At 40.6% G+C, this 12,539-nt stretch overlaps 1 protein-coding gene and 1 long non-coding RNA gene across 4 annotated transcripts; one reads left to right on the forward strand and one right to left on the reverse strand.

Annotated features, from left to right (window-relative positions):
- The first annotated feature begins 4,888 nt into the window (after positions 1–4,888).
- LOC309488957 lies at positions 4,889–7,116 on the forward strand. 2 transcript variants are annotated; one of them, XR_014202303.1, is made up of 5 exons: positions 4,889–5,019; positions 5,140–5,337; positions 5,458–5,670; positions 5,845–6,005; positions 6,294–7,116. It is a non-coding gene; the product is annotated as an uncharacterized lncRNA (long non-coding RNA). The 2 variants fall into 2 exon arrangements; XR_014202304.1 differs by lacking the exon at positions 6,294–7,116 and having other exon boundaries at positions 5,845–6,240.
- A 2,527-nt stretch (positions 7,117–9,643) lies between these two features.
- On the reverse strand, positions 9,644–12,525 carry LOC309488709 (uncharacterized protein). 2 transcript variants are annotated; one of them, XM_082157045.1, is made up of 8 exons: positions 12,463–12,525; positions 12,288–12,384; positions 12,043–12,179; positions 11,800–11,859; positions 11,445–11,680; positions 11,115–11,333; positions 10,909–11,013; positions 9,644–9,864 (listed from the first exon to the last, which is right to left on the reverse strand). In XM_082157045.1, the coding sequence occupies exons 2-8, from the start codon at positions 12,357–12,359 to the stop codon at positions 9,827–9,829; spliced, it is 867 nt and encodes a 288-aa protein (XP_082013171.1). In that variant the 5' UTR covers positions 12,360–12,384; positions 12,463–12,525; the 3' UTR covers positions 9,644–9,826. The 2 variants fall into 2 exon arrangements, with proteins under 2 accessions (XP_082013171.1, XP_082013170.1); XM_082157044.1 differs by having other exon boundaries at positions 10,806–11,013.
- Positions 12,526–12,539: the final 14 nt, after the last annotated feature.

Here is a 12,539-nt window from a genome sequence, read left to right on the forward strand (position 1 = left end):
TGGCAGGATCAAATTTACCAATATTCTTGATCACAGTTTCTAGTTCAGTTGGATTAAATCCTCGGACTATGGTAGAAGTCATTGGTTCTTCCCTTCCTTCTCTAGCAGGCGTAGTCGTAGTAGCATGGACTGGTGCCATGGGAAATCTGACTCTACAGTCAGAGTATTGGCTATTTAATGACTGAGAAACTTTTTCCAAACCCTCAGTCCTGTCTTCCTGTAAATCTGGCATTTCTGGAACTGGGTTACACAATGTGACACCTAACAATGTCTTACCATGGTTTTTCTCAGTTGTGCCATTCTTTATCATAAACTGACAAGCCGCCTTCGCCTCCTCCAAATTGTTGGACAATGTTTCCACAGATGATTTAAGCATACTATTGTTAGTTCTAAGAAGTGCAATCTCATTCTGCATCTTGACCTTTTCTTCTTTCCATATCGTTTCACTAGCCAGGTAATTTTTTGTAGAAATTACCCCAACACTGAGTCGCTCATTTTCAGCCTCTAACTCATCTACTCTCCTCCTAGTTACTTTGTATGAAGCAAAAAGTGCTTGAAGCGCATTAGCAATTTTCCCATTTTTGTTCTTAGGCATTTTGGGATCATTTTCAAACTTAGAGATAGCCCACTTGTACGGTTTATCAACAATATTCTCTATTCCGTCAAACATTCCCTGAGAACCGTGTTTAGCGATGTATTTAACAATAATTTCTTCCATTTTCAAAAGTCTTATCGGGCTTTAAAATATCTCGTGATCTAATAGTTATTCACAAAGTCTGATTTAAATGACTACACGTTATCTAGTTCCTTTAAGATATCTGTTAGTCTAATTATTCACAGCTCCAGTACTTCGGACACAAATGATCAAAATAGCCACACTACCTGAGGCTTCTAAACTTAACCACAGCCACAATCCATTGGTCCTTAAATTTCATTACGCAAAACAGTTAAGAAATGCAACACTGTCACAGTACGTCGGACAAAACCACACTATGTCTGGTTTTATGGTATATTCTTAAAACAACTTGGCCACAGTACGTCAGGCTTAAACAATATCAAAAAAATTAACACTGTCACAGTACGTCAGACACAACCACACTACATCGGGTTTTTATGTTATTTTCTTAAAACAGCTTGCTTATCAGTACTTCGGGTTCAAACTATATTTATGAATTTTAAAACAATGCCACAGTACGTCAGGCAAAACCACACTGCTTCGGGTTCTTTGTTTTAAACTTCACAAAGTCACGGCACATCAGACTCACTAGTCTAGCCTATGCTATAACACACAATAGTTGTGAAATAATTCTGTGACCACACTGCGTCGGGTCTATTCAATTACTTTAGAATTTCCTCAGAATTATTACAACTTCACAATCGGTTTCAAGTACATTAGAAACATATACATTTGTTTCAGTTACTTTAGAAACAACCAATCTGAAATAACTCTGTCACCACTTCGGGTTTATTCAATTACTTTAGAATCTTAACAGAATTATAAGAGACCAACACCAAATTTCAGTTACTTTAGAAACTTTACACTTAAGCACTTTGTTTCAATTACTTTAGAAACAACAATTCCAATACAAGTCTGCTACCACACTGCTTCGGGCTTATTCAGTTACGTTAGAATCTTTAACAAAAATGTACGGAATAGGCTTAAAACTCCTCCTGCTAATACTGAATAAACCAAATTCGATCTCTTCTGTCCTTAATTTTTCTTTTCTAGATTTTTTTTTTTAAACCGAGGAATTCCTTGACAAAAACAGCCAAAATGAAAGAAAACAGCTTTTTCTTACCTTTTCCCTTTTTTGTTGGAAATCCGTCGATTCCTGGGTCTGGCTCGCCAATGTAAGAAAAAATGAAGTGGACGTCGAAGATCTCAAAAATGAAGTTTATTACAGCATAGCAGTGGCAAGGTACACAAAGCACCTTGGATTCAGCGGAGTCCCACAGAATGAATCTCATCCTCTCAGCTCAAACATTTATCCTCTATTTCGTTTGTCTTCCCCCTCTACATGTAAATGAAGCTCTGTTTTTAAGTGTAATTTAAGAATAACAGATTCGTCTTCCCTCTCAACATGAGGCTGAAACTCTGTCTTAAATGTAAATTGAGGATCTTTCCTCTGTGCCCACATCTTTGATGTTCTGTGAAATCAGAACAGCAAAAGGTTAAGGTGATAAGATCTATCTGTAGTGGTCACATCTTTGATCTTCTGTTAAAATAGAACGGGTTAAATGTTAAGGTGACAAGCTATTTGAAGTCCCTGTAATCAAGATGGTTATTGGTTGCCCTCTGTGATACTATTTACATATTACTGAGATTGGATGTAATTGTCTCTATATGATAATTAAGCTCTTTTAAGTGAAGGAACATTTTGATATATATATATATTGGAGTGGAAGTTGTTGGGAACAGACCATCATTTCTTATACCATACATACCTTTTTCATCTCCGTGCGTGCTGTAACTCTGTCTGACACACCCACCGCTAGCCTAGCTTAGCACAAAGACTGGAGGTAAACGACTCCAGCTAGCATAGCGCTCCCAATAAGTGACAAAATAACGCCAACATTTTCCTATTTACATGTTGTGATGTGTATAGTCACAGTGTGTACAAATAACAAGGTCACATCATGAGACACAGCCATCTTATAACCGTACACACACTGGGAACTATATTCTCAGAAGGCGAAGCACTGCTACTTCTGCGGAGTGATTTACTCCAACTCTGAGGAACTCTGCTCCTCACCACGGGGCTTCTCAGTGCTGCGAGTAAATCACTCCACAGAAGTAGCAGTGCTTCGCCTTCTGAGAATATAGTTCCCAGTGTGTGTACGGTTAGAAGATGGCTGTGTCTCATGGTGTGACCTTGTTATTTGTATTATTTGTATTATTATTTAACGTTAGCCAGTTGGCGAAGAGTTCTTTGAAAGGTTGTTCTTCAGTAGCCTGGTAATACCATACTCTGCTACTTCGCTTTGCTTTGTAGACAGAGTCTGGCATGGCATAATTGAAAAGCGTTTTCTTTCTCGCGGAGTGGGGGGGGGGGGGGGGGGGGGGGGCGCTTGTCTGAAGTTTAAAATCATTGGTTACCCGTAAGCCAATCACATAACGTTTGGTTATGGCGTGTGTTATGCGCATGCTCAGCCGCATCTAACTTCCACTGTAAAACATGTATGATGCGAAAACAAAACCATCGAGCAAAATACTGGAGTGAACATGGCTGTGAATGACTTTTGCAGATTATGTGAAGTAAATCTACGCATCCACGGTACAATCAGCGTCTACGTCACGGCTCTCAGCCCGCCCTCTGTTCGTTGATTGGCCGGCTGTTTTGAGGCCGGAGGAAAACGGGGAAAACGGTCGCTATCTCAGACTGAGTACAGAAGCTAAATTAAATTGAGCGGAAGTACGAAGTCTGTATTAGTCAGGCTAGTTCTTCAGTAAAGTTATCAAAGAAAGGTCGGCCGTAAATCTTTATTTACTGCTGGATATCACATTTGGCAATATATTATTCTCTACTGCATGCTTATGCTTCTCTGTAATGGACAGTCTGTATTAATATTTGTGGCCATAATTGTCGGTGGTGGTAGTTATGTTTGAGGCCTATAATAAAATTTTACCTTGTAGCGTGTGTGTGTATGTGTGTGCGTCTTGTGTGTGCGTCTAGCAGAGACAGCGCGCATGATATTGATGTTGGTCTCGGGTCGGGTTCGGGCTGAAAAATTGCAGACGTTTTCGGGCTGAAAAATTGCAGACGTTTTCGGGCTGGGGCCGGATTAGGGCTTGAACACCACGGGCCAGGTCTCGGTTAGGGCTGGATGTTTTGCCCCGTGAGGGGCTCTAGGCAGTATGCTAGCTGGAGCCGTTTACCTCCAGTCTTTGTGCTAAGCTAGGCTAGCAGTGGGTGTGTCAGACAGAGTTACGGCATGCATGGAGATGATAAGGGTTTGTGTGGACTTATCTAACTCTGGGGGATGCAGTGAATAAGCTAAAGTCCCAAAAAGTCGCTGTGTTCCTTTAAGCTGAAATGCTTAAATGTAAATGCTTTCTTACTTAGTATTTTTATCAATAACTTTAATAGTCTTGTCTGTTATGTTCCAAACAGCCGGGTCGTTCAGAGGGCTCCTGGGATTAAAGACTGCCAGAAGATTTTGAGAGTGGCAAAGTCGGACGTGCTCAGGATCCAGAGGGACCTGCAGGTGGGCAGAGAACTCTCCAACACCGACAAGACGCTCTACCTTTATTACTGCGAGGAGCTCTTGGTGTTCATCCACATGCAGCGTCCAAGAGCCGTGGAAGCCTTGACGGTAAGTTCATCTATCTTAACGAGTTTACACTTGTGATATGCTTTAATATTGGCACACTTATGCATTTGTAAATAACACCTTTTCAATATTTTCCAGGATCCAGAGTGGGTGAACAGGACCGAGCTGGGTGACAGGGTTGAGATCGGCATACAAAGGGATACAACCTCGAGTATGCTCTGGTTGAGGAGCAAGGAGCAAGCTGTAAGTTTTACTATGATACAAACTGTTGATTGCTTACCACCAGTGTTTAACATTTAATAACTCATTGGTCTTTTTTCGCAGTGCTTGGAGCTGTACTTCACATCCATCAGGCCTGAGAACATTCAGCCGGAAAAACTCTGCAAGAGTTTCTTTGTCTCGTCGTCCGGCGTGGATGTTCACAGTGTCTCGCGGGACATGAATCGGCTCCATAAGTTGTAAGTGCCTAACACAGGTCCATGTGCATGTGTGTGAATGGATACACTTAATTGCATCTTGCCTTATCACAGTCACATCACAATTAACATTTCCTTTTTCATTTTCTTTCTGCAGCTACAAGCTGTCTCCTTTCTCTGCCCAGTGTGTGTGGAGGGCGGTTGAGGTGGCTGCAGAAAAGCTCCCGGCGCAACAACAGGGGGCACTGCACCATTACCTGGCCCTCAACGCTGGTGCGGTCCGGCCTCAGGATGTCGTCGACGCAGCTCTGCTGCTGGAATCATTGGCCAGGTACGTCTCTTCATCCAACCACGGCATAACTCATCACAAACAATTTACACAGGAAAATTATCAAGTTGTCATTCATCATTTTTTCGTATATTATAAACCTTGTATTCCTCACTTATACAGCACTTCTGCGGACGAGACATCCTTGGCCACAAGCGGTACAGCTCGGAAGGACTTTGTTGAGTTTGTGATTTCCTGTTTCGCTGGAGGGTCAGCCGCCATCCAAGAGGAAGCGGGTCGAATCAGGTTTTCCAGATGACCGCGTTTTCTACAACAAGTGGCGGACGACCCAGTATGCCCAGAGAGAGGAATATCTGCTGTGTAAGTCTCAGAATCCATCAATAGAGCATTGACACTCATTAACTCAACACAAAAACTAGGCCATTTATTTACAGTGACAAGTGACTCGCATGAGTAACGTTATTTAATTCTGTCTTTCAGCACACTTCACAGTCCGCAAGCCTTCGGCCGCAAAGGTGGCACGGCTTATCGCGCAGGAGGGCTGGAAGGTCAACTGTCCTAAGCCAGAGGACATCAAGCGCCTGTGGACACCACCTTCGAAGGGAGCAGTTGAAGATGACAAGTTCATCCTTCGCTGTGTGTCTGAGCAGACCTGGTCGGGCCTGGCCATCAAAAACTTTGGTGCCAAGCAAGGTTTAGCTAAGAAAACCTTTCATTTGTCTTGTAAGGGCAGAAAAAAACAATAATGTAAAATGTACATTTCAGCAGCCATGAACTGCAGCAAGAACTGAAATTAGATTCTGAACTGTTTGTCTACATGTAATGTTTATTCATTAACTCAAAAATGTAATGTTCTCTTTATTATAGGAGTTGTCGCAACCCGGACGTTCTCCACGCACGACATCGTCTGCGACTACCATGGCAGGGTCATCCCAGCTGCTGAAGGGAGGGCCATGATGCAGGGCCTGCATGACGAGGCCGGGTACCTGTTCTTCTTCAAAGCTGGACAGAGAGACCTGTGCCTTGATGTAATTACTCTAGTAATTTAAGTATCTTAATATTTTTTTTTCTTTTTGATACTCCATTTAACTGACAGTTAAAATATCTTCTATGCAGAGACAGAAGAGCGAAATTCGAAATTCATAATTCTTAAGACTTGTAGTACCAACAATTATATTGTGTATATTTAAACTCATAATGATCAATTTAACAAACATGAAAAACAATGTTTTACCAGTTATTCTACAGATGTTGCAACTGTTAAACATTATTATTTTTTTACTTTCTTTTTTTTTTCTTTTTTTTTTTTTTTTTAGCAAAGTCAAGTCAACAGTTCACATTCAACCCAGCAGAAAATCCACTACTCAAAAGAAAGTTTTCAGTATGCAACTTCATATCTGATCTCCACAGATGCTGGACACAAGCTGTGTGGATGGTTATCATAGACATTTTATATATTCAGACAGAGATTGAGTGAGTGAGCACGAGAAACAAACGTGTGGATGAAGATGGGAAGAGACTTCAGGAAAGTGCGTTAACCGTGTGCGTTGCGCGCGCAATCTTGCTAAAAATGGCTACAATAATGCCTTATACCAAATATACTCTTGAATATTCCTATAAACACACATTCTCAGATGCCCAGGAAGAGAATTCTAAAGGGAAAAAATAAATAAAATGGTTAATGTAATACAGACTTTGCAAAAACAACCACAAAAATGTTTTACAAACTCTTATCTCCAATGTTATTATCATCATCATCTGTATCACCTAGCTGTTTTCAGTTATTAATGTTCATTACAAATTAAAAAAAGGCACTCACCTTCTCCCTAAACAAACAATTGTTGTATAACAAACACAAACCGGTGTGTTACAAACAATGCCCTCGGCCTGGATGCGACGGTAACTCACGGCGAAATATCTCGTTGGATACACGACGTATCCGTTGTTTGCTTAGCTCTTTGTAAACGTCTAATCTAGCTGAAAAGAACGGTACATTGTTCATGATTTCTGGTGCTGTTTTCAGCCGCACTTCAGAACGCGAGAGGGCTGCCTCTCTATGTAATCTTTCTAATCCAACAGAAATAGCACCTAGAAAGCCTCACGCCTGAATGCGAGATTCCCAGCATGCTTTGCATATGGTTGAAAGAGAACAAATGTTAAATACAAATAAATATTCTCACAAATTATATAACTTTGCATACTTAACCCTCTGAGGTCGAGAAACGCGCCGACGCGTTTTGCTGGATTTTTTTCACATAGCAGCAACATAAACTTAAATTACTCCGTCATTTATGGTTATACAGAAAAAAGAAATATAAAAAAAGAATCTGTGATATTTCTACTTTTGTATGTGTCCACTTACAATCAAATCAAAACATTGTGCTTTTGTAAAATAAAGAAAATAAACAGGGTGTGCGTTCTGCCTCTCCGTCGCGGTGAACTTTTTTTTCTTGAGCACGTCTATAAACTGAAACAAAACTCTGCGAATACTTCTCACACATTTATGAGCCATATACCTTTATACACATTTAAGTGTGTACTTTTAAATGATCGGATTCAAACTGAAAACAAATATTCTCTGTTTAAGTAATTTGTATAAAACCAACAGGATGTCCAGTATCTCAAACGCTTGCTAATTACTTTTTAATTCGACACGCCCACTCGCGCAAAAGAGAATCACATGCAAATCTCCACATGGGACGCGAACGCCCTCGTTACCTCAAACACAAAACACCAAAACACTTCACAAGTCTCTGCTTTTCGTCGAGTTTGGAAGACACGTCTGAGCTTACATTGGATTTACCTCAGAAGAAGAAGAACGTGATTTGAAGACAAGAAAGATGTAAGGTAAGAAATTCTTACTTATTAGTTTATGGTATTGTTGCATAAACTTCACATTGCAGTTGAACTGTTGCTAGATATATGGTGAATATTATACTATTTAGACCCGTGTTTCCTGTTAAATACTGTTTGTGGATATCTGCTCAAACATAGATATGTATAACCATAATGTTTAATATTTTGGAGCGCGATGGCGTTTGAATGTATCATATTTTGGAGCGCGCTGTGGGTTTTAATGTATCATATTTTGGAGCGCGATTGCGTTTGAAAGGAAAAATGCACCAAACGTTAGGCTTTATGTTTTTACTATTATCTCATTTCATATCATCATAACGAATGTAAACATTTGAAGTAACATATGATAATCAATATATTTTTCTCTAGCGTAGTTGTTCTTGAAATCTTTTGGAAGATTTAATTTATTGTTATTATTATTTTATGCAGCACTGCGTAGCCTATGCCTACAAGGCACAACAAACCTGGTGTTCATTATATATTGTTGGAAACGTGTGTGTGTGTGTGTGTGTGTGTGTGTGTGTGTGTGTGTGTGTGTGTGTGTGTGTGTGTGTGTGTGTGTATTCTGTGAATTTTAAAAATAAATTTTAACCAGAAAAATCTAAAATCTATTCCCAAAATCATGCAGCCCTATAGTTTCTCTTGATATCAGTATGTTCACAGTTTTTTCCTTTTTTTTTCTTTCAGAGACCAGATGCAACTGAGTCCTGCTGACTTCAACATTCACATGAGTCTCTGTACATGAACATGGTAAAGTGAAAATCAAACACCTTGGAAATGAAAGGTATGTACAATGTTTTTAGGAATGGCACAAAGGTCTCTGTCTTTGGATCATTGTTTTCAATGTGCTCTTTTGTCATTTGTATTTTTGGATTGTGTTGTGTTGTAAATAAATCCAAACAATCTAAAAGCCATTCATTTTTAAATCTCCTCATTCTTTGTGCAAGGTTGCTCTGAATGACAGGGCCTGATCGCTCCTAATAGGGCAGTTAGGGGAGTGTCTTTGTCTTTCTCAGGTGTGAAAAGCTTACATATTCATGAGATGATCACGCCTCTTCGCATATGGCTTTGTCACACAAAACACGTCTTAGAAATTTTAAATCAATATATTGTCTTATCTGAATGAGCAGTCAGGGTGATTTTCACATAGTTTTGGAGCAAATATTCTAGGCTATGCCATACAATTTTCAAAAGTCTTGTGAAGAAATAATCAGTATGGGTTTCATGGCCTTATTTCAGTGAGAATTTTTTTTTTGTATTTTCACAAACCATGCATAAATGTCATTATCTCAAAACTACAAACTTTTACATACATGCTGCTGATATATTATTGTAGCAGAGTTTGTGCTGAATACAGTGTAATTAGACTTTAGCCATGAAAATGTCACTAGTAACAGAAAAAAACACAAATGTCAGAGCATGTCAGACCACCTCCAGGGCCCAGAAAACAGCTCAGACCTCAGAGGGTTAATGATATGTACATCAGTGTGTTGTATTGTTTGTGTGGTGTACAGCAGGAAATACAGAAATATCAGAAATACATCATATAGTTTTTAGGATTTTTTGATTTTTAGGCAAACATAGATATTTATAACAGTCTGATTAATTCTGAGTCTTTAACTGTAGAACTCTGAATAAATTACATGTGATAAAATGTTAAGAAAGAGACAAAGTGAACAGATGGGGTTGAAAGATCAATACAAGTAATTATATTCAAGTTAATAAAGTTGTAATGTAACTGTCAGGATTCAGGCACGGAGATCGAGGTAAGTGAATTTCAAACACAACTTTATTTACAGGTTACAAAAGTGCAAGGTGAGTATTATGTGAATTCAGGTGCAGATTCTGTGAAAATCTCTCGGCGCAGGGATAACAGCAGGTAAGCCAGATAACTTCAGGAATGTTGAAACAACACCGTCTCAGTTCATTAATCCTTATCTTCTTTCTATCAGATGTGATCGGAGTCAATCGGTTTCGACGAGGATTAGGAAACTCAGGAGAACGCTGGATCACAGACATCAGAGATCAGATCTGGAGACAGCAGAACAAAGTCACAAAGGTTAGTGTTTCTCCAGAGGGTATACGTTACATCTAGGAAACTCAAGGGAAGCAATGGTTCAGGATACAACGGGATAAGGTCAGTTCCTGTTGGAGGCTTGACGTAGACTGGAGCTATCGTTAGTGTTTTAAGTGTTGGTTAATGAGGTTGTTGATAGTGATCAGGTGTGGGTGATTAGTACTCTGGAGAGAGCGATCTCTGTGTGGTGGATGGAACCGAGCTTGATTGGTCCCTGACAGTAACATTTGAGTCTTGCGGCGCTGATCCACTTGTCCGTGCGACACTTCTGTCGCGCCGCTCTCCACTATATTCCTATGGGTGACGTCAAGCGACTTTGTCGCGCCCGCAAAGCATTCCGGGAAGGCGGCGCTTCATTTGAAAAAATGCTGCGCGTCAAAAAGCTGGCCGTTGCCCATCTTTATGCAAATGAATTCCGTTGAACGCGACGCGGCTAGCCAATAGAAGTAGAGCATATGGAGACGGAGGGAAGTCTCTCGCAGGTCCTCTGTTCTCATACGCTACATTTCCCGCTCGGTCAAAACCACGCCCATAGCGGTAAACGCCCATCAACGTACCAATGTGGGGAGGCGTCGCGACACCACACGACAGTCGTGTCGGACAAGTGGATCAGCGCCGTTAGAATTGTGGGCCTGTGTGTGTGTATGTGTGTATCATTAACCATATATTTGAAAATGCTGGTCAGAAATATTCTTCAAAATAATTAATTAGTATAATTTATAGTTTAATTTATTCTGCCCAGGTGATTCATTGTTTACCCTGGTCTCAACAAAGAGGGCAGATTTGATGCTGACTAAGGGTATAGCCTAGATTCAGGCCTTTCACTGGTGTTTTGTTTTGCAATAAAATCAAAAATCACATTAAAGGTATGTCTAAAATATTTATTTTTATTTACAAAAAAAAAACATCCAGCCACTCCATCTCCAGGACATAGATGTAGTCTACCACACAGAGGTCCCGACCAGCAGCGTGGAAAAAGAAAAGGTAGCCCATGTCACCCTTGATGGACTCGACCAACTTCCGGCCCTCTGCTCCTGTGATTACCTTGCCATGGTAATCACAAACAATGGAGCCCATGGCAAAGGCTTTGGTGGCAACAACTCCTTTGGTCAAAAGAAGGTGCAATTAGTATTCACTCCAGGAGTACAAATATCTGCTCACAAGACAAAAATGGTATGTATTTTTATGTATTATGTTTACATACCTTGTCCTCCTTTTGTGCCAAAGTCCTTGAGGGCCAGGCCTGTCCACTTTTGGTTCCGAATCGTAGTGATGATCCATGGATCCGACTCCAGCTGCACCCTAGTGATGGGTCTCCACTTTGCCACTACGTCCTCGGGGCGAGGACAGTTGCCAGTCCAACCCTCTTTTTGGATCAGCAGTGACACCTTGCTGACAGTCGGGGGGCGCCTTGAACACTGGGCTGTCAAAGACAAATGTTAAATTAATATTCTTGTCCAAAATGTGAATTATGTTACTTTGATTATAGAAATATGTATTCATTTTTTTTTTATAATAAAGCACATCAACTTACACAAGAGGTGCTTCTCCCGCTTGGCAAACTGCACAGACCTCCACCTGTCATAAAATACTCTGTCAGGTGGAAACCCCGCAGTGGTCCGCTTCTTTTTCGTGGGCGGGGTGCTACTCGCCGTCGCTGGAAACTGCTGGAGAAACGCTCCAAAGTCCCTGTCATCCTGGTCAGCTGCGCCTCTGCCTCTCTTCTGTTTCCGACCTCTCCTCTCGTCGGCCGGCTCATCAGAAGAAGAGCTGAAAATTTGAGAAGATTTCATGTTCAAACTCTGACAAAAAAGCTAGACAGACCTTGGAAGTAGCTGACAAACAGAAAATATATGAATCTTGTGTGTGTTTTAGATGATGACACATACCATGCCATAGTACTTTGGGCTCTTCTGGCTTGCTGGCTCGAAAAGCTTGGCAAATCGTACCTGCAATGAAGAACAAATCTCAGATTAATCCTCAATTCTTTCAGTGTATTTTTCTTACAGAAAATAATATTATTTGAACTTTATGTAGTACATAACCCAGACTATCAACTTAATCATTTTATATTTCTTGGTACAGTGCGTATAAATGCATACACTATTATACATGATTCTGCTAAAACTTACTGTTCATGCAGACGCCTGAGGTTGTTCGTGACGTTGCCAACTGGCAGCCCTTGTTTGGACAGGAAAAATCTGCCCTGGTCATTCACACTGTCCTGCAGACATCCTGGACGAATCTTCTGGAAGTATGTGTCCAGCATCTGTGGAGATCAGATATGAAGTTAATGCATACTGAAAACTTTAAGAGATCTGACCTCTGACCCTGATAAGATTCTCCCAAGGTGCTGCATCCCTGTTAGAGAACTTACAGCAGAGTCCTCCTCTAAATGTTGCACTCTGCTTTGTGGATTGCACCTCCATCTGAATTCGTCCATCCACATTTCTCTTGTTGATCCAGTCTGAAGCCTGGAAAACAAATAAAGAACACAGTGAGTGACTGACTTTATACACACTGAGGAAACACTGTAAAGTAAAAGTACTTACTGTGAATGCCATCACTGCTTCTGGTCGCTGGAAGTATCTCAGGACCAGGATGGCTTCGCAGAAGTACTGGAAAAGCG

The sequence above is a fragment of the Leuciscus leuciscus genome (assembly GCF_965113295.1).
Source record: "Leuciscus leuciscus genome assembly, chromosome: 24".
In the NCBI taxonomy this organism is placed as follows: domain Eukaryota; kingdom Metazoa; phylum Chordata; class Actinopteri; order Cypriniformes; family Leuciscidae; genus Leuciscus; species Leuciscus leuciscus.